The sequence below is a fragment of the Paramisgurnus dabryanus genome, chromosome 20 (assembly GCF_030506205.2).
Source record: "Paramisgurnus dabryanus chromosome 20, PD_genome_1.1, whole genome shotgun sequence".
Lineage (NCBI taxonomy): Eukaryota > Metazoa > Chordata > Actinopteri > Cypriniformes > Cobitidae > Paramisgurnus > Paramisgurnus dabryanus.
The window spans coordinates 27,817,847-27,840,180 of NC_133356.1; the positions used below are offsets into that span (position 1 = coordinate 27,817,847).

Consider the following 22,334-nt stretch of genomic DNA (forward strand, 5'->3'; position numbering starts at 1 on the left):
CATGCAACCACAGACAGCAAGCCCCAAATAGCTACCTCACTTCCAGTATTTTTCCTGCCCATATATTTGTAAATCAAGGTCATCGTCAATATCAGCCTAACAATGTCTCAACCTGGGGGAACAAAGGCTTGTCAAGTGAGTGACGTTATACATTTACTGTCCTGCATGGAGGTCATTTATACTCACAATCAGGCTACTGGTTTACAAAGACACAAGGAAAGATGTTGTGAATTGCATAGCAAGGCTTTTTTACAGAGGACTCAAGAGACAGACAAATGAGATGAAAAGCTTCTTTGGCCTAGAACAAAAAACTCATTTTCTCTGTCTAGTGTGTCCTTTCATCATAGGGGCTGATAAAGTGTAAACCCCTGAGTAAATCAACAAAGACACCAGTGCAAGGTCAACCTCCGAATAATGACATTTTCCAAACATGTATGACTTAAACCCAAATTGGGAAATTCGGAAGAATGTTTATACTTTTCTGTCCTACATGCAAACAAACAGTGACCAGATAATCCTCTGGAGAAAAGATTTTCATCCCCTTAACCATCACTCTCGACCATTCATACTTTTGCATGTTCTAGATTAGTGATTTGTCCTTTATGGAGCTTAAGAGCCTCTAGTAACTACTGTATATGCCATCATTGTATGAATAAATCTCCATATAAACTTGGCACCATGTTGGAGACCACTGCATTAGACTGTGTTGCAGTAAGATACAAAAGCACAAAGTCAAACTTGTATACTATAACAGAAGTTTTTGAACATTTGCATATTGTTTTTTATTATTTCACTATTTCGGTCTTTCCAGCAAAACCCTGCGTGGGATTTTAGGATTAGTGTCACGGGGTGACGATCTTTTAGGGCGGAACCAAAAGTTGAGGAAGTTTTGGTTCCGCCCGGATGTTTCCGTCCAGACCGGAAAACGGAAACACCGGACATCCGGCAGATTCACAGAGGCTGTAATCAGCCGATTGGGCACAGCTGTGCCTAGTTGAAGAGATCGCCTGGCAATTGGATGATTATAGCACAGAGAGGAGTATATAAAGCACAGTTAGAACACAGTTAGAGTTTTTTTTTTTAGTGTGTGCTGGGAAACGGAGCTGTGCTCATTGTTGGACGTGGTGGCTGTCTGTGGTTCTCTCTCTCTCTCTCGTTGCAGTTTGATTGTGGATCTGCTGGAGTAAACAGGAAAATCCTATGGGTAAAAAGGAACTTGTTCTAACCAATATTGAAGGAGTAAAGCAGGAAGAAAATTTACCTTCTGGTACAACGTAAACAAAGGCTATTCGCCGTGAGTATACCCTTTTTGTGTGGAGTAACTGGCAAAAGTTAACTTGTGTAACTATTGGAAACCTCCAGGAGAAGGAGGGCGGCCCTACCCCTATAAGAGTGTGGTGGGCGAGCCGTTAGGAGTATAACTCCAAACAGCCACCGCAACGAGACTTATTGTGGTCGTATTTCCCATCGCCTTATCGTAGCCCAAGCGCAGTGGAGGACACCGGGCGCTTCCTTTGTTGTGGTGCACTTATAGTGTGGTGAGTGAGACTGTGTATTAAATTCTTTTCACGTTTGGAGTGGTGCTGTGTATATTGCTGTGGGTTGCTGTGTGTCTTGTAGACGAAGCCCCGCATCATCCATTTTCTTCCACTGGGCAGAGGACGGAGAGGCCAACGACTACAGAAATCACTGTTACTATAAGTAGTGTGCTGTTCGGAGTGCGAAGGGACGCAGACTAAGAGCTGTCCGTGACCGTGAGTAAACCATTGGAAAACATTTCGTGGTGTGAACTTACCTGTGTCTGTTTTCGTCGCAGAGTTGGAGGCGAAAGGGTCCGCCGCCCCGTGGTCTCTACGAAAAGGGCGCCCCCGTCTAGGAATCGATCGGCCTACGGGCATTGGAGATAGGGCAGCGCTCGACCCGGTGAGGTGGTGTGTGACCTTCGCCCCTCTGTTGACCTACGGAGGAGAACCATACCTACCCAGACAGTTGTAAACAGCAGAGCCGGTGAGAATTACTCGAAGTCTCAGCAACAGTGTCTTTGTGTTCTAGCGGCCACCTGTGGAGAGAGAGCAGAACGAGAGTGAATCATTGAAGAGCAAATTGTGAACGTGATACCTACCCAGAAAGCTGTAAACAGCAGAGCCGGTGAGAAATACTCGAAGCCTCAGTAACAGTGTCTTTGTGTTCTAGCGGCCACCTGTGGAGAGAGAGCAGAACGAGAGTGAATCATTGAAGAGCAAACTGTGAACGTGATACCTACCCAGAAAGCTGTAAACAGCAGAGCCGGTGAGAGTTACTCGAAGTCTCAGCAACAGTGTCTCTGTGTTCTAGCGGCCACCTGTGGAGAGAGAGCAGAACGAGAGTGAATCATTGAAGAGCAAATTGTGAACGTGATACCTACCCAGAAAGCTGTAAACAGCAGAGCCGGTGAGAAATACTCGAAGTCTCAGTAACAGTGTCTTTGTGTTCTAGCGGCCACCTGTGGAGAGAGAGCAGAACGAGAGTGAATCATTGAAGAGCAAATTGTGAACGTGATACCTACCCAGAAAGCTGTAAACAGCAGAGCCGGTGAGAAATACTCGAAGTCTCAGTAACAGTGTCTTTGTGTTCTAGCGGCCACCTGTGGAGAGAGAGCAGAACGAGAGTGAATCATTGAAGAGCAAACTGTGAACGTGATACCTACCCAGAAAGCTGTAAACAGCAGAGCCGGTGAGAGTTACTCGAAGTCTCAGCAACAGTGTCTTTGTGTTCTAGCGGCCACCTGTGGAGAGAGAGCAGAACGAGAGTGAATCATTGAAGAGCAAATTGTGAACGTGATACCTACCCAGAAAGCTGTAAACAGCAGAGCCGGTGAGAAATACTCGAAGTCTCAGTAACAGTGCCTTTGTGTTCTAGCGGCCACCTGTGGAGAGAGAGCAGAACGAGAGTGAACCACTGAAGAGCAAACTGTGAACGTGATACTTACCCAGAGAGCTGTAAGCAGCAGAACCGGTGAGCCCTACCCGAAGTCCAAATAACAGTGTCGTTTGTGTCCTAGTGGCCGCCTGTGGAGAGCAAGGAGAAACAATTGGAGAACAGACTGTGTAACGTGATACCCACCCAGAGAGCTGCAAGCAGAAGAGCCGGTGGGAGACACCTCAAGTGTAAGCTAACAGTGCTTTTGTGTAGCAGTGACTATCTGTGGGGCATAAGGAGAACGTGGACGGACGTACGACAGGGAACGTAAAGGCACGTGGGGCGAGGACCCCCTGCCGGCCCAAGGAGAGGTACACCGACAGTGGAGGACTTCCTTACCAGTCACACCAAAATTGTTCTGCCTCCAGGACGGAAGAAGGAGGGCGCCACGGTTAGCAGGGTCCAGGCCGGAGCCTGACGTTTCCCTTTCCCCCCCCCAGCTTATGGTGGTTGGCACCCTCGTTGCCCTTGGCCTGTCTGCCGTGGCTGCAGCCTCCCTGGAGGGAGAAGAAGAGGCCTATTAGTTTTAATTTTCCCCTTTCCCCAAATTCCCAGTTCTTTTAAATATTTAAACTAAATAAAGCTTGTTTTAAATTTTACTTACCTGTTCCCGTGTTTGTCTGGTCATTGGGTTGGCTTTGGGGACCTCCTCGAGGTGGGAGTTGAAAAGGGGCGTGGCTTTAGAGTAAACAGCCAGCCCCTGGTGGTGACAGATTTTGGCGTAGTCGGCAGGGCCCCACCTCGAGTTGAGTAACCAAGGTCACCCAATGACTGACAACGCGGGGCCTGCAGCCCCACCCCGTGCCACATCTATTATCATGGGAAGCCCATGGATCCAGAAATATGGAGGAGCAGAGTCGGAGGTACGACTGACCGAATGGAAGGCCCAATTAGAGTACTTGGCCGACTTGCAGGGCCTTAGCGCCGCTCAGCGGCTCCAGTTTGTGTTGAACTCCCTAGAGGGAGAAGCACGGCGAGAGGTACAAGCCGCCCCCGAAGCAATCCGAGCCACCGCCCAGACTGTGTTCCAGTTCCTTACTGAACAATATGGCGACCATACCCCCGTAGCTGTCCTCCGTTCACAATTTTTTAATTGTAAGCAAGGCCCCCGACAACCTATTAGAGCTTTTGCCCTCAGGCTGCGGGAGCAGTTCACTCGCCTGCAGGCCCGACGAGACCATGGGCTAGGAGACGGAGAGACCTTGTTACGCGACCAGTTCCTCCTGGGGATGAAAGAAGGCCCCGTGAGACAAAGTCTGAGGGTCCAGTTTCGACGGGACTCCGGGCTCACCTTTGAGGACCTAAAGAAGGAGGCGCTGGCCTTGGAAGGTGATGAGGTCGAAGTAAGTGAAACCCCTGTATGTGCAGCCGTAAGTGGGAACACCGCAGCACCACCTGAACCCGCAGATTGGAAGCAAGCCCTCAGAGTAGAATTGTTGAAAGATGTCCGAGAGCAGATGTCGGAACTATCTAAGACTCTTCTGGGAGAACTTCGCCAAGGTAGGGCGCGAGAGGAACCGAGGCCGGCACCCCGAGAGCGAGTCTACTCTGAGAGGGGCCGAGAGCCACCGGGGCGCCCGAACCGTTTTAACCGGCCCCGCTTTGAGTGGGATGACCAAGGGCGGCCAATCTGCAATCGTTGTGGAGAACCAGGGCATTATAGCCGTCAGTGTGGGCCTCGCAGGGCATCGGAAGGGGGTTTTTAGGACGGCCGGCCACAGTGGGTCGTGTGGCCGGGACCCCTCGAGGAGACCCGGAAAGACGTGATAATTCAAGAGGCCAGATGGTGGGGCATAGCCCAATGGCGGAGGTGAAGGTATGTGGCAAGACAGTACAGTGCCTGGTAGATACGGGCTCTCAAGTGACATTGTTTGCCGAAAGTCTCTCGCAGGAAGTATTCGGGAAGCAGAGAACCCAAGGAGGAGAGGCCCCCTGGCTGACGTTGCGGGGCGCCAACGGTTTAGAGATTCCTTACATTGGCTATCGGCTGACGGACTTAGAAGTGCACGGGGTGTTAGTTCCCCAAAAAGGGGTGATCATCGTGGAAGACAGGTGTTTGGGAGTCCACCGAGCCCTACTAGGGATGAATGTGCTCTCCGAGTGTTGGGAGGAGTTATTTCGGGCTAGGCCCGGCCCTAGGATCTCCCCTGTTGAGAGGCCCCTATGGGAGCGAGTGGTCGCCGACTGTCGTCGGGTCCAGATGACCCAGGTCCGTAGAAGCCGGGAAGAGGTAGGAAGAGTGATGTGTCGCTATGCTTTATCTATCCCCCCTAGGAGTGAGGCCATGGTGTGGGTGAGAGTGGCCCCCCGAGGAGTTGGCCCCGAAGAGTGGGTATTGGTTGAACCCCACGCTGATTGCCCCCAAGTGGAAGTAGCACGAGGCCTAGCGGCGGTCCACCGGGGGAGGGTCCCTGTAAAGGTTCGAAATGACCACCCCTACCCAGTACACTTACACCGACACCAGCGGCTGGCCCGACTCACGGGGGTTGCACCCCATCAGGTGAGGGAAGAGAGAGATGTTAGTTTCCGTCAGGTGTGCCCCACTGTCATCGAGGTGGCCCTGACGCAGATGGAAGCCCCCTCAAACAACGGGGAGAGGGACATGCCGAGACACCTGGCAGGTGAGTCCCTACAAGGGGAAAAGCTGGAACAGGCGCAGACACAACGACTCCAAGCCCTCCTTCAGAAATGGCAACATGTGTTTGCAAGACACGAGGAGGATTACGGATGCACTAAGGTGGTAGAACATCATATTCCGACTGGAGATGCAGGACCCAGCAGGGAGAGATACCGGCCGATCCCACCCACGTTATATACAGAGGTACGCTCACTATTGCAGGGCATGCTGGGGCGGGGCATCGTCCGAGAAAGCAGTAGCCCATGGGCAGCCCCCATCGTACTGGTGCAGAAGAAGTCGGGAGCTTGGAGGTTTTGTGTGGACTATCGTAAGCTCAACCTGGTGACTAAGAAAGACGCTTTTCCCCTACCCCGGATCGAAGACTCCCTTGCGGGTCTCACGCGGTCTGCATGGTACTCCACTCTGGATCTGGCCAGTGGGTATTGGCAGGTGCCAGTGGCCGAGGCCGATAGGGAGAAGACCGCTTTCACGACCCCGTTTGGACTATTCGAGTGGGAACGGATGCCCTTCGGGCTCTGCAACGCCCCAGCCACGTTCCAACGTCTGATGCAGCGCTGTTTGGGAGGTCAGTTAATGGAGTCAGTCTTGGTATATCTAGATGATGTAATTGTGTACTCCCCAGATTTCGATTCCCACCTCCGGCACCTCGAAGAGGTTTTCCAGGCAATGGAGAAATATGGGCTGAAGTTGCAACCCGATAAATGCCATCTGTTGAGGCGAGAGGTCCAGTTCCTGGGTCACGTGGTCAGCGCTGCTGGGGTGGCTGTAGACCCTGGGAAAGTCTCTGCAGTAAGAGATTGGAGTGCGCCCAAGACTGTGAGGCAAGTACGTTCATTTCTGGGGTTTGTGGGATACTACAGACGGTTCATAAAAGATTTTTCCAAGATCGCTAAGCCACTTAACCAGCTGCTGGTCGGTACAGGGCGGAACCGGGGACGGGGATCACCCCCGATTGACTGGGATGGGTCCTGTGAGGGGGCATTTCAGAGATTGAAACAGGAATTGTTACAGGCTCCTATCTTAGCCTATGCAGACTTTACCCAACCATTTATCTTGTATACAGACGCTAGCAACCTGGGGTTGGGGGCGGTCTTGGCCCAACGACAAGCAGGAACAGAACGGGTGATTGCTTACGCAAGCCGAAGCCTCCACCCAGCCGAGAAGAACGATGCAAACTACAGCTCATTTAAACTGGAACTGCTGGCCCTGAAGTGGGCCCTGAGCGAGAAGTTTAAGGACTACCTCTGGGGTGCTAAGGTAACGGTGATTACAGACAATAATCCTTTGGTACATTTACAGACAGCGAAGTTGGGAGCTGTGGAGCAGCGCTGGGTGGCACAACTTGCCAATTTCGAGTATCAACTGCAGTATCGGCCTGGGCGAGAACACACGAACGCGGACGCCTTGTCCCGATTGCCAGAGGCGGACAACCCCGGTTGCCGGGGAGGCAAGGAAGAAGAAAGCCAGAGGGAGGGCTATCTGATAGGGGCCGTGGAGGCCCCCGGAGGCCAGCAGGAGGCGGTACCGGAGAATTGGGGCTGGGACCCCTGTCGGTGGAAAACGAGGCAGGCCCAGGATCAGGATGTGTGTCAGGTAAAGATGTGGGTGGAACAGGGCCGACGGCCAACAGCGTCTGAGAGGCTGACTCAAACAGAGACGGGAAAAAGACTGCTGGGACAGTGGGACAAGCTGGAACTACAGGAAGGGGTGCTTTGCCGGAAGGTTAGTGACCCGAAGCTGGACGAAGAGGTGCGCCAGATCGTGGTGCCCGCCGATCAAGCAGCAGCCTTGGTGTCCGCCTACCATGATCAGCTGGGGCACCAGGGACAGGAACGGACAGTATCGTTGCTGCGCAGGTTTTTCTACTGGCCGGGGCTGGAAGCGTCAGTACGCAGCTTGGTCCAAGCTTGCCCCAGGTGTATGTTGTTTAAATCTCGACGAGAGGCTCGAGCGCCGATGGTGCCCATACATGCCAAAGCCCCCCTCCACATCATGGCGATGGATTTCCTGACACTGGGCCGGCCACAGGACCGCTATCCGAACATCTTAGTAATCACCGACCTGTTTACAAAATACGCATGGGCAGTTCCCACCCTTGATCAGACGGCAAACACCACCGCAACGGCTCTATGGCGGCACGTCTTCCAAACATTTGGATGTCCAGAGTTCCTGCACTCAGACCAAGGGGCAAATTTCGAATCAAAGGTGATCCGAGAATTATGCCAGCTGTATGGTTGCACGAAGACCCATACGACGTCGTATCACCCTCAAGGGAATGGCTGTTGTGAGAGGTTTAATCAGACCCTGTTGGGGCTCCTAGGGACCCTGGACCAACGGAAGCAGAGCGATTGGGTGAGTGCTCTACCGAATCTTTTGCAAGCTTATAATAACAGCGTTCATAGTACGACGGGGTATGCCCCCACTTATCTGATGTTCGGCAGACATGTGCGGATGCCCACGGACCTGGTCTTGGGAGTGGCCGCTGGCCAAGAGGAAGGGAGCGTGACGGAATGGGCGGGGCGCCACCACCAACGGCTACACTTTGCTTACGAGCAGGTATCCCAGAAGATACGGGCTACAGGGGAAAAGAACAAGCGGCTGTACGACCGGACGGCCCGGGACGCCCCCTTGTTACCAGGAGAGAGAGTCTTGGTTCGAGACAATCGGCGGCAAGGCAAAGGAAAGCTGAGTGACCGTTGGGAGCCCACCCCGTACGTAGTCTGCAGGCAACAGAGGCCGGGACAGCCGGTGTATACCATCCGGCCGGAAGGAAAGGCCGGCCCGGAACGTGTGGTGCACCGAAACATGATTCGCCCTTGCCCAAATTATCCCGAGGTCGCGAAGGAGGTAGTGGCAGAACCGGCACCGACGGCCCCCTGGATGGAAGGATGGGCTGTGGTACCCGGCCTACCCGTGGCAGCACCACCCCCGGCCGCCCCAGTAGAGCCAGAGCTAGCACCTGAGCCAGTTGAACCCCCGGCTGCCCAGAGACAACCAGAGCCAGTACCAGCGCCAGCTGAACCCCCGGCCGCCCAAAGACAGCCTGAGGTTGTGCCTGAGCCCGCCGGACCTGACTCCCCCGTGAGGCGCTCCCAACGGGAGAATCGAGGCCGACCCCCTTCCCGTTACGGTGAGTGGACTACTCAAGGACATTCCAGGGACTGGAATGCATTGGCGGGGGAGGATGTCACGGGGTGACGATCTTTTAGGGCGGAACCAAAAGTTGAGGAAGTTTTGGTTCCGCCCGGATGTTTCCGTCCAGACCGGAAAACGGAAACACCGGACATCCGGCAGATTCACAGAGGCTGTAATCAGCCGATTGGGCACAGCTGTGCCTAGTTGAAGAGATCGCCTGGCAATTGGATGATTATAGCACAGAGAGGAGTATATAAAGCACAGTTAGAACACAGTTAGAGTTTTTTTTTTTAGTGTGTGCTGGGAAACGGAGCTGTGCTCATTGTTGGACGTGGTGGCTGTCTGTGGTTCTCTCTCTCTCTCTCGTTGCAGTTTGATTGTGGATCTGCTGGAGTAAACAGGAAAATCCTATGGGTAAAAAGGAACTTGTTCTAACCAATATTGAAGGAGTAAAGCAGGAAGAAAATTTACCTTCTGGTACAACGTAAACAAAGGCTATTCGCCGTGAGTATACCCTTTTTGTGTGGAGTAACTGGCAAAAGTTAACTTGTGTAACTATTGGAAACCTCCAGGAGAAGGAGGGCGGCCCTACCCCTATAAGAGTGTGGTGGGCGAGCCGTTAGGAGTATAACTCCAAACAGCCACCGCAACGAGACTTATTGTGGTCGTATTTCCCATCGCCTTATCGTAGCCCAAGCGCAGTGGAGGACACCGGGCGCTTCCTTTGTTGTGGTGCACTTATAGTGTGGTGAGTGAGACTGTGTATTAAATTCTTTTCACGTTTGGAGTGGTGCTGTGTATATTGCTGTGGGTTGCTGTGTGTCTTGTAGACGAAGCCCCGCATCATCCATTTTCTTCCACTGGGCAGAGGACGGAGAGGCCAACGACTACAGAAATCACTGTTACTATAAGTAGTGTGCTGTTCGGAGTGCGAAGGGACGCAGACTAAGAGCTGTCCGTGACCGTGAGTAAACCATTGGAAAACATTTCGTGGTGTGAACTTACCTGTGTCTGTTTTCGTCGCAGAGTTGGAGGCGAAAGGGTCCGCCGCCCCGTGGTCTCTACGAAAAGGGCGCCCCCGTCTAGGAATCGATCGGCCTACGGGCATTGGAGATAGGGCAGCGCTCGACCCGGTGAGGTGGTGTGTGACCTTCGCCCCTCTGTTGACCTACGGAGGAGAACCATACCTACCCAGACAGTTGTAAACAGCAGAGCCGGTGAGAATTACTCGAAGTCTCAGCAACAGTGTCTTTGTGTTCTAGCGGCCACCTGTGGAGAGAGAGCAGAACGAGAGTGAATCATTGAAGAGCAAATTGTGAACGTGATACCTACCCAGAAAGCTGTAAACAGCAGAGCCGGTGAGAAATACTCGAAGCCTCAGTAACAGTGTCTTTGTGTTCTAGCGGCCACCTGTGGAGAGAGAGCAGAACGAGAGTGAATCATTGAAGAGCAAACTGTGAACGTGATACCTACCCAGAAAGCTGTAAACAGCAGAGCCGGTGAGAGTTACTCGAAGTCTCAGCAACAGTGTCTCTGTGTTCTAGCGGCCACCTGTGGAGAGAGAGCAGAACGAGAGTGAATCATTGAAGAGCAAATTGTGAACGTGATACCTACCCAGAAAGCTGTAAACAGCAGAGCCGGTGAGAAATACTCGAAGTCTCAGTAACAGTGTCTTTGTGTTCTAGCGGCCACCTGTGGAGAGAGAGCAGAACGAGAGTGAATCATTGAAGAGCAAATTGTGAACGTGATACCTACCCAGAAAGCTGTAAACAGCAGAGCCGGTGAGAAATACTCGAAGTCTCAGTAACAGTGTCTTTGTGTTCTAGCGGCCACCTGTGGAGAGAGAGCAGAACGAGAGTGAATCATTGAAGAGCAAACTGTGAACGTGATACCTACCCAGAAAGCTGTAAACAGCAGAGCCGGTGAGAGTTACTCGAAGTCTCAGCAACAGTGTCTTTGTGTTCTAGCGGCCACCTGTGGAGAGAGAGCAGAACGAGAGTGAATCATTGAAGAGCAAATTGTGAACGTGATACCTACCCAGAAAGCTGTAAACAGCAGAGCCGGTGAGAAATACTCGAAGTCTCAGTAACAGTGCCTTTGTGTTCTAGCGGCCACCTGTGGAGAGAGAGCAGAACGAGAGTGAACCACTGAAGAGCAAACTGTGAACGTGATACTTACCCAGAGAGCTGTAAGCAGCAGAACCGGTGAGCCCTACCCGAAGTCCAAATAACAGTGTCGTTTGTGTCCTAGTGGCCGCCTGTGGAGAGCAAGGAGAAACAATTGGAGAACAGACTGTGTAACGTGATACCCACCCAGAGAGCTGCAAGCAGAAGAGCCGGTGGGAGACACCTCAAGTGTAAGCTAACAGTGCTTTTGTGTAGCAGTGACTATCTGTGGGGCATAAGGAGAACGTGGACGGACGTACGACAGGGAACGTAAAGGCACGTGGGGCGAGGACCCCCTGCCGGCCCAAGGAGAGGTACACCGACAGTGGAGGACTTCCTTACCAGTCACACCAAAATTGTTCTGCCTCCAGGACGGAAGAAGGAGGGCGCCACGGTTAGCAGGGTCCAGGCCGGAGCCTGACGTTTCCCTTTCCCCCCCCCAGCTTATGGTGGTTGGCACCCTCGTTGCCCTTGGCCTGTCTGCCGTGGCTGCAGCCTCCCTGGAGGGAGAAGAAGAGGCCTATTAGTTTTAATTTTCCCCTTTCCCCAAATTCCCAGTTCTTTTAAATATTTAAACTAAATAAAGCTTGTTTTAAATTTTACTTACCTGTTCCCGTGTTTGTCTGGTCATTGGGTTGGCTTTGGGGACCTCCTCGAGGTGGGAGTTGAAAAGGGGCGTGGCTTTAGAGTAAACAGCCAGCCCCTGGTGGTGACATTAGCACTGCCCAGATTTCCTAATCTGACTCAAGATGTGCATTCCAGTCATCCTGAAGCTCCCAGTGCTGCAGATCCGACTTCATCTTCATCTGACATCCAGGCCAAGGCCACAGCCCACTCGGCAGTATGACGGCTACATAGTCACACCCAGACCAATTACACCAAACAGAGATTTTTGCTATAAGCCCACACCCCAGCCTTCTGCTCGATCCTTTGGGCTCTACGGGCTGTATCAGTCCCTGCCAGAACCCATGAGCAGCTGCACATTCCCACCCAACCGGCGTCTTCCTTCTCCTTCAGCCGGAACATTTTGTGCAGATGTTGGTGTGCAGTGAGACACAAAAACACATCAGTTTTAAAATGCAACTCTTCTCATTAACTTTGGTTTGAGCTGTGGGCAAAGCAGTATGACGGTACTCTTCAGGAGAAGATTTTTTATTTTGTAAAACTTTAGTATAGGGACCTATTCTCACTTTGCCTATAGCTTGTATATTACTAGAAAACTGGCTGTTAATATATTTATAAGGCACATATTATGCATGACAATATTCTTCATCCATCAATTCCAACGCATACCTACACTTAAACACACCAACAACTACCTTACTTAGTATTTACAAGCACTTAATTAAGAATAGATTGATTGTGCATCTGTGTGTGTCTATGGTCATACTTCAGCATGCTTTTTTACATTACAAGTCATTGACACAAATGTGATTATTTTGCATCTGAGCTAATGATCCACAAGACCCAAGAGATGTAGTATGATGTTTGATTAGACACAGATGAAGAATAACTTTTCCATACACACCCAGATATACTCAGAGATCTATTTTTAATATGCTGTTTGTGCTGCGATATCATAACCATACCAGCAAAAAGTCCGTCACACCACATTAAATCAAGTATCCTTAAGACTGCGCATGGCATGCAACTGCATTGTTTATTACAGGATTGCAGGCACAATGTTTTCTGTTCCTTGTGGTCCCAACTAACCCACTTCTCTCAGTATTGGATGGAAAGAGAGAGAGTGTTAGTGGGAATACCACATTGTCGGGATTTAGATGGGAATGTGAAGAGAGCGGAAAAGAGCCCATTCTCTCTGCTCCGCTGCACCTGTGCAATCGCTCAAACTCAGTAATAGGATGTTAACTTAGCAAAATCATTTCACAGGAAAAATGTTTGTAAGGGATAATTGCTGAAATAAATTGTCACTTAAATATAACAAATAAAATCTCTTGGTTGATGTTGTCTTTTGACTGTGTACTTTTTAATGGAGTGAAATGTGAGAGTGTGTGTATACTACTAAAATCTTAAAGCGATACTCCAGCCAAATATCAAAATTACCCACATATTTCATAACTGACATATTTCCATCCATAAGTTATTTTAGTAAATGTCCATGCTCTTCCAAGCTTATAATGGGAAAAAACAGAGATCAGGAAACAACTTCTGACTTTAAACCCCCCCAAAAGTGCATACATCCTTCACAGAAGTAATCCACATGGCTCCAATGGGTTAATAAAGGTCTTCTGCGGGTAACTGATGTTGTTTTGAAAGACAATTATCCATTCACTTTATAAACTATGATAACTAGCTTCCGGTAACCAGAATCTTGGATTTGCCCGAGCGATTAATGCGATAGTTTTAGTGTAGTGAACGTTCGTTGCCATGGGTACGTTGCACAGTGACTCTCATGCATTGCGTAAGTCCAAGATATTGTTTTTTATCGAAAGCCAGTTATTGTAGTTAATAAAGTTTGAAATATGGAAATTTTTTTTACAAAATTGCATCAATTACCTGCAAAAAAACTTTATTAACCCCTTGGAGCTGTGTGAATTACTTCTGTGAAGGATGGATGCACTTTTGGGCTTCAAAGTCAGAAGTTGTCCCCTGATCCCTGTTTTTTACCATTATAAGCTTGGATAAGCAATGACATACTAAAATAACTCCAAATGTGTTTGTCTGAAAGATGATGGATATGTGTATCTTAGATTGCTTGAGGGTGAGTAAATCATGGAGGTAATTTTGATATTTGGAAGGAGTATCTCTTTAAATGTGACCCTGCCTGTGTACACCAGCCTAAAGACCCTAGCTTTGGTTTGTCTTTTTTTCAGATTTCTACCAACCAGTTGGGGTTTGGAAGATCAATAAAGGCTGATGTGATGTGCACGTATTTGGACATCCGGGTGATTCTCACGAAATCAAGATTTTGAAAATGATAGTTTGTTGAGTGCTTAAACAATTATAAAAATTTGTTGCGGAGGATGAGAAAATTTTTCTTGGACACAATATATTCTTTATTATTTTCTCTACATTTACCAATGATCACCAAATACCACATGTTTCTTTACTGTAAATGTTTATAGTATAACATGCACTGAAGCTTTTTATTTTTTAGATTTTTTAATCATAAATATTTCCATGTCAAAGAACCCAAATCCATTCATAGTCACGTTGCGGTAATGAAAATGGTTTGTATGATGTCATTTAAAATCATGTGCAAAATAGTAATAGTACATGAAGAGATGTTTGTAACTGTATGCTTCTTATTTTGATACCCTCTTACTTTGCCGTTACTTTTTTTATCAAAATGTTTCATGACACCTCATACCGTAAGTCTAATTTCACAAGAATCACCCATCCAGGTGTTAGGAGGTTAAACGATATCAAGGTAATATTTTCACAGAATGTTCTTTACATTATGTACTGTAGTATAATTGACTTTAGCTGGGTTTTTACAGGCAGGGTCACAAATAACCTCATGAATCTCCCTAGTAGCTATTTGAAGAGATCCCAACAGTGTGTCAAAGTGCTTGCTTCAACAGAAATTCAACATGGCTTATAAGGTACAATTATATGAGCTATTTCATCTACATTCATTTTCATTCTTCATACTGTATGTCAACAACTGTCTCATCTGTGTTTATTTCTCCGAAGCATTGTAAAAGAACAGTGACAAAGTTATTACTCACTATATTATTACTTACTAAATGAAAAACAACTGTGAAAACCTCAATAAGTCAAAGTAACCGCTGAGCAATAAAATTCTGCGTAGTTGTCACAACCTACAATATCTATTCAAAAAGCATGTTAGTTAAATGAGTTTCAAATTCCAACAGCGCAAAAAAACATCAGTTTAATTTCCAGTTAACACGAAAACTGATTTAAAACAATCGCTGTATAAATGCGTCTCTTAAATACATCGATGTATAGCACATCTTGTACTGAGATGGCTTTTTTCACGTGAAGCCTATGGTCTCTATAACACCTTAGGGCGTAATTGCCGCTGATGTATTGTGCGTTTAAGACATCAGGAAGCATCAGGAAGAATTATGGTTGTTTACTTGGTTCCACATATAATACCTGGAGGCAGTATTTGCACACTATGTCATAAATGCTGTCAGTTAGTCCAATAGTGGATGTAGTCCTCCGCCTGAGCAGTCAGGGCGTTCTGCAGACACGCGGCATTGTCTGCTTGAACAGCGGACGTTCGCTCTAACACACATGAATAGAGAGTCTGCTGCAGTGTAAACAAAAGAGCTCTGCTTCATCCCTCTCTTCTCAAATCTGACACGGCTCTATGTGTGGACAAGAAGAGCAGGTCACGGATCAGTTCAGTAATATACCATCAAAGTCATTTGTTGTACATCTTATCTCAGATTTGACAAAGCAGATGTTTTAACAAAGATGAATTGTTGTTTTGTTCTTTCTTGTGATTTACAAGAAGGTGGCACCATGGTTCATTTGAGCCAACACAATTATTATCTTTACCATTATCCTCTTTACACTTTCAGAAAAAAATGGTCACGGTAACCTTTAAAAAGGTCTTAATACAGTATGTACCAAAATGGGTACCACCCCAGTGGTGACAGCTCTTTCACTGGTCTCTACCTGATCCAGCACAAAGCACCAGTCAGCAGTGCAGATTTCACTCTGTTGTGGTACAGCTCTTATTATCAATGTATGGCTGTTTAAGAGAGGCCGTTGTGGTGATGTCTCCGAGCTGGAAGTACACTAATTGTCTTTGTGTCCTGGTTCTGTGCAGGTTACAATAGTTCACAGTGTTCCCAAAAGAAGACAATCGCGCTGTCTGTCGCACTGCCCACTCTGACATCTCATACACACAACGTTACACTTCAACATCAAGATATACTCAGACAAGCACATACACACAGAGATATAACACTGCACAAAGAAGTGCAAAACAAACCTGAGCACAGGTGAATTTTGTCCTATTTTAATCAAACACTTGAAAATAAAAACAAAATTTGATGCCACAATGCTAGGATGTACCGAGGTGCTTTAGTGCCACATTAAAACAAAACGGTAAGACGTTACTTGAAGGGGTGTTCATAAGACTGACATGATACCTTCATAATCATGTCATGAACATGAAGGAGATTTTATGCACATTTATGACAACTGTCATTAAGTGTCATTTGTTCAATTATGCAAAGATGACATTGTTGGAGATGTCTTTGTTATGACAACTTGACATTAACCAATACAACATAACTTGTCATAAATCTGTCATAAACAATAATTATCAAACTTAAGAAACTACCTAGCTTTAAGGGTTAACATTACATTAAACTGTCATTAAAATGTCATTAAATGTTTTTACTCTGTCAAATAGTTTTATAACAGCATCAATAAATATTTTTCTTGACCTCAGCTACAGCAACCCAGTATCCTTTGTGGAATCAGAAGGCAAGTTTTTGACCAGACCAGCTGATATAGCAAATATTTTAATGATTTCTTCATAAATAAATTTAGAATATGGACAATACTGATTCTGATTACCTGAAGCTCATAAAGAATAATGTGATGTTAGATAAGAGTTGCATGTTCCAGTTTAATAGTGTCACAGAGTGGGAAGTAAGGAAGTTGTTGAAATCCCTGCCTGAATAGAGCTCGGTGGGTACTGACATGCTGGACAGTAAAGTACTTGGTCTGGCAGCTGACAATGTTTGCGGTCCGTTGTGTCAAATATTAAATGCATGCTTAATGAAGGGTGTATTTCCGACTATCTGGAAAGAAGGTAAAATAATGGTAAAATAATTCCCTTACCTAAAGATGGCAGACTAGCATTTACTGGGAAGAACTGTAGACCTATTACTATTCTCCCTGTTCTTAGTAAATTAATGAAGAGAATAGTTCACACACAAATACAGGAATATTTAAAATGTAACGGTTTGAACACAGATTTCCAACATGCTTATAGACATAATCATTCAACTTGTTCTGCCCTTACAATAATGGCAGATGACTTGCTTAAGGAAATGGATAATTTAGAGATGACCGGTGCAGTATTACTTGATTTTAGTGCGGCATTTGATGTCATAGATCACAATCTACTCATATGTCAACTAGAATGCTACGGATTTAGTCCAATTGCCATTCAATTTATGAAGAGTTATCTTACAAGTAGGAAGCAAAGGGTTTATTACACCGGCAGCTGGTCTCATTCTAAGGTCTTGGACTGTGGGGTACCACAAGGAAGCTGCCTGGGACCACTTTTATATTCCATTTTTACAAAGGATTTACCATTAGTTTTGTGTAAAGCTACTGTACAAATGTATACTGATGATTCTACTTTGTATTATGCTGCAAAAACTGTCAGTGAACTGGACAATGTTTTATCTGAGTTAAATATGGTTTTTGATTGGATAAAAAAAATAAGTTGGTGCTGAACATCTCGAAAACCAAATCAATTATTTTGGGATCGAGTCATAAACTGTCATCAACACCAAAGATGAGTTTGAACTTGTCTGGGGAACCTATAGAACAGGTGGATAAAGTAGAATTATTGGGCACAATAATAGATAGTCAGTTGTCATGGGCAGAACATATTGATATCATAGTGAGGAAGATGGGTTGTGGTATCACAATGGTGAGGAAATGTCTTTCTTATGTACAACCCCAAATCAGAAAAAGTTGGGACACTGTAGAAATTGTGGGTAAAAAAGGAATGGAATAATTTACTAATTTCATAAACTTATATTTTATTTACAATAGAATATAAATAACATATCAAATGTTGAAAGTGAGATATTTTGAAATGTCATGCCAAATATTGGCTCATTTTGGATTTCATGAGAGCTACACATTCCAAAAAAAGTTGGGACAGGTAGCAATAAGAGGCCAGAAAATTGTAATGTACATATAAGGAACAGCTTAAGGACTAATTTGCAACTTATTAGGTCAATTGGCAACATGATTGAGTATAAAAAAGCCTGGCAGAGTGGCAGTGTCTGTCAGAAGTCAAGATGGGCAGAGAATCACCAATTCTCCCAATGCTGTGGCGAGAAAGAGTTTTCTGATTTTCTCAGAGATAAATTGCAAAGAGTTTGAAGTTATCATCATCTACAGTGCATAATATCATCCAAAGATTCAGAGAATCTGGAAAAATCTCTGTGCGTAAGGCTCAAGACCAGAAAGCCATATTGGATGCCCGTGATCTTCGGGCTCTTAGAAGGCACTGCATCACATACAGGAATGCTACTGTAATGGAGATCATAACATGGGCTCTGGAATAATTCCTGAAAACATTGTCGGTGAACACAATCCACCGTGCCTTTCGCCATTGCCGGCTAAAACTCTATAGGTCAAACAAGAAGCCATATCTAAACATGATCCAGAAGCACAGGTGTCTTTCCTGGGCAAGGCTCATTTAAAATGGACTCATTTAAAGTGGAAAACTGTTCTGTGGTCAGACGAATCAAAATTTGAAGTTCTTTTTTGGAAAACTGGGACGCCATTTCATCCGGACTAAAGAGGACAAGGACATCCAAAGTTGTTATTAGCGCTCATTTCAGAAACCTGCATCTCTGATGGTTTGGGGTTGCATGAGTGCGTGTGGCATGGGCAGCTTATACATCTGGAAAGGCACCATCAATGCTGAAAGGTTTATCCAAGTTTTAGAGCAACTTATGCTCCCATCGCAAAATCGGCGTAATGAGCAAAAAACTACCCGTGCCGATCGGTTTTGCTTACGCCGTTTATGGGCTTTCCCCGATAAAGGGAAACCGTTTTACCCGTTTACATGACCCCACACGTTATCAGTTTATTGAGCATAATCGGCGTAAGACATGCATGTGCATGTAAACGCACTCATTGCCAGACCACATACTGCATCAATTACAACGTCAAGACTGCGTAGAAGAAGGATCTGAGTACTGAAATGGTCAGCCTGCAGTCCAGATCTTTCACCCACAGAAAACATTCGGCGCATCATAAAGAGGAAGATGCGACAAAGAAGACCTAAGACAGTTGAGCAACTAGAAGCCTGTTTTGGTCATTGGTCCTCCTCCAGCTGTTCCTTATATGTACATTTTACTTTTCCAGCCTCTTATTGCTACCTGTCCCAACTTTTTTTGGAATGTGTAGCCCTCATGAAATCCAAAATGAGCCAATATTTGGAATGACATTTCAAAATGTCTCACTTTCTACATTTGATATGTTACCTATTGTGAATAAAATATAGGTTTATGAGGTTTGTAAATTATTCCATTCCATTCCTTTTTTACTCACAATTTCCGATTTGGGGTTGTACCTACACACATCGTGGGACAGGTAGCTAAATCTTTAATTTTATGTCACCTGGATTATTGTGCCCCTGTATGGTCATCTACATCTAAAGGTCAACTAAAGAAATTACAAACTGTCCAAAACAGTCCCCTAAGAACAAACACTATCAGTATGCACCGTCAACTCTCATGGTTAACGGTGGAGAAAATGCTGGTTTTCAATACAATTACATTTTTCAGTAAAACTGTCTTTTCTTCTCAACCAGTGTTTTTATATAATCAGATTGTTAGGTGTGATCAGGCTCATTCTCACTTGACTAGGTCAGCTGATGATGGCCAGCTAATATTACCACATCGAAATTCAAATGCTTTAACGAGAACAGTTATTTATCGTGCCATTAATCTTTGGAATAATTGCCCATTGAATATACGTAAAATGAATGGCAATGTCTCTTTCAGGTATCATCTGAGAATGCACTATTTAAAATTGTGAGTAGGGAATGTATTACTGTAATAATTTATTCTGAATAATTTCTGATGATGGTTATAATGATGTTTACAATGTTTTACTGTTGTTAGATTATTATTGTATGTGATTTATTTATTTTGTGGACCCCAGGAAGACTAGCTTCTCACTTTGGTGATAGCTAATGGGGATCCTTTTAACAATAAACAGTATTAAAGTGAAAAACTACATATTAAGGGGAAAATAAGTCACAATACATGTATGGCATGCACAGTATTGGTTAAGTATCAATATTTAAGAACAAACCATAATTCCAAGTATGAACTACATGTTTAGCAAGACCTCACAACTGCCTTATCATCATCATCAGAAATGATTACATTCAGGTGTATGGATGATAGCAATAATTTAAAACTGCATTTTGTCATCCTTTTTTTTTTGGTTGCTATAATTATTACTGCCAAGACTTGGGGCAAAAAACAAGTTGCAATACATCAGGGGTCTCTAACCCTGTTCCTGGAAAGCTATGTCCTGCCAATTTTAACCCCAACCCCACTCAAACACAGGTGAAGCAGAAAATCAAGGTGTTCAGTGTTGCTTGATAATTAATTACAGACAGGTGTGTTAAAACAGGGTTGGAACTGAAGTCTGTAGGACGGTAGCTCACCAGGAGCAGGGTTGGAATACATATTATAAAAGGGAGGTGGTATATTATTGGGCCTATAAAGCAAAACAATGAACAGAGGACGAAATTGCATTTTATGATTTTATGACACGCTTGGCCAATTTTGCGTTTTCTGTTATGCACAAAAATGAAAACTCCAATCTGTAAAGTTCATGCACAGAATCAGTTTTTGCACCAGAATTGAAGTGCTGACTCTACATTTTCATTAATGAATTTTAACCAACATTTCCCTTTTTGTGCACAAACTACATTTTTTCACGAAATACTGCATTCCACATTGGGTAATTCATCTGAAATTTGTCAATGTAATTTGGCAGGTTACACAAGGCACCCCACGTCGCTCTAGACAAAGCCCCAATATTTTTCAATCCTTACCCTCCATTCACATGTCATATAGAGCCAAGTTCATGATGCATTTATTTAGTTTCACACTGGAAAATGCCTCATGTTACGGGAACATTTCATAATGACTTTAATGTGCCCAGGAAACACACACTCCAATATTCCCCTACTTTTTATCTCAAAACCAAAATATCACAATAGCTACCAGAGCCTAAGGCAAATATTAAGATGTGTTTGATAATAAATAGTGATAAATAAACCAATAACTATAGATATCAGTAATCATAAATACATTAAGGCAGGAGAAATTAGTTAATATATGATAAGGTCTAAGAAGATACTGTTATTGTAATGTAAATCGCATTCAGACTTGGCTACTGGCAGCCTATTAAGCATCATATTGATGCCATGAGATTATCTCATCATTCATTTTCTGTCATGGAAACAGGCAAGACTTAGTGGGAACAAGAGAGATGCAAAAGATTTCATTTGCATCTGTGAAACATTACTTAAATGGGAAATGAAACTGATGTCAATGATACACTTACTGTAAGTATATACCAAATAATTCTGGAATAAATCAAACAAACAGAGAACCTCAAATGACCCAATAATGTATCAAGAGAGAATATGCTTGCGATATACCAAACACCTCCTTTTTAAAAGAGGGAACCATCTCCTAGAGATCCCTTGTTGAGCTAATAAATTGTGCATGGTGTAGACCAGGGGTGTCAAACTCATTTTAGGCTGAGGGCCGGATGGTAAATAATGCCACGAAGTTGCGGGCCGGATAATTTTTTTAAACCTTAGTGTGCTGATAATTGTGTTAAAATTAACTAAACAAACCAATTAATTAATTTGTTTAGCAAGAAAACTAGAGAAACACACAGCTCTGTGAAAACTACATTTCATAAGGTCACACTCATACTGTATATTATACACACAAATTTACATATGTACAAAATCCACTGGCCTTAGGTTGAAAAGCTTTAATTTTTACTTCTTTTGCCTTAATGCCAAAATTATTTATAAACCATTCACTGTTCTTTAGAATATATTTGTAATGAGGACAGTCATTTAGAAAATGCTAGATGGGGCAGTGGCCCAAACCAAAAATGGCACTATTGGGGTGGTACTATTATTATGGTTTTAACAAAGTATTATAAATATTATGTGTTATATTACTAGCATCAACTTAGACATGTGTTTATAATGGGAAATATAATAACAAGAATTAAAGTGTGACAATCTGCTAAATATTCAATATGATTTACATGCTGGCTTGATGGAGCTTTGAATCCATGTTTGTAATGTTGAACTGCCTTCAGCAGCCTCCCTTTCCGTTCTCTGTCGTTATTTTGTGAAGGCATTGGTGTTTTTGTATTTTTTATCTACAAAGTGTGCCAACAACAGCAAATTTAGTGTTTATATTAACTTAGATCTGATCGGGAAGATTAAATCGATTAGACAAGCATTGTAACTTTAATACTAAGAATGTGGATATTTTGTTGTTTGCTTGCTAAGTTGTTAGCACTTTTAGAACACCGACAGCAAATCATTACCGGAAGAAATACATAAACAAACTTACAAATTACGAATTCTGCGGTTTAACAACTGATATAATGTAATGAATCTACCTGTTAATGCAACGAACTTCGGAAACTGTCGTCTTCGCTCTCCAGGCAGAGAGTGGACA

The 22,334-nt window shown here is 45.0% G+C and overlaps 1 protein-coding gene and 1 long non-coding RNA gene across 14 annotated transcripts; both read left to right on the top strand.

Annotated features, from left to right (window-relative positions):
- Positions 1-893: 893 nt before the first annotated feature.
- Positions 894-4,890, top strand: LOC141281314 (uncharacterized). 7 transcript variants are annotated; one of them, XM_073812864.1, is made up of 5 exons: positions 894-2,148; positions 2,194-2,430; positions 2,476-2,571; positions 2,617-2,853; positions 2,899-4,890. In XM_073812864.1, exon 5 carries the CDS (start codon positions 3,726-3,728, stop codon positions 4,662-4,664), a length of 939 nt encoding a protein of 312 aa, XP_073668965.1. In that variant the 5' UTR covers positions 894-2,148; positions 2,194-2,430; positions 2,476-2,571; positions 2,617-2,853; positions 2,899-3,725; the 3' UTR covers positions 4,665-4,890. The 7 variants fall into 7 exon arrangements, with proteins under 7 accessions (XP_073668965.1, XP_073668963.1, XP_073668964.1 ...); XM_073812862.1 differs by having other exon boundaries at positions 2,194-2,712; positions 2,758-2,853; XM_073812863.1 differs by having other exon boundaries at positions 2,194-2,712; positions 2,758-2,853; positions 3,041-4,890.
- Positions 4,891-8,830: 3,940 nt separating this feature from the next.
- LOC135730735 (uncharacterized) lies at positions 8,831-11,498 on the top strand. Of its 7 annotated transcripts, none has more exons than XR_012335539.1 (3): positions 8,831-10,653; positions 10,699-10,794; positions 10,840-11,498. It is a non-coding gene; the product is annotated as an uncharacterized lncRNA (long non-coding RNA). The 7 variants fall into 7 exon arrangements; XR_012335540.1 differs by having other exon boundaries at positions 10,982-11,498; XR_012335537.1 differs by having other exon boundaries at positions 8,831-10,512; positions 10,558-10,794.
- Positions 11,499-22,334: the final 10,836 nt, after the last annotated feature.

Bases quoted from the DNA above. Each gene is read 5' to 3' on its own strand.
- LOC141281314 (XM_073812859.1), top strand. From the start codon at position 3,726: ATGACTGACAACGCGGGGCCTGCAGCCCCACCCCGTGCCACATCTATT.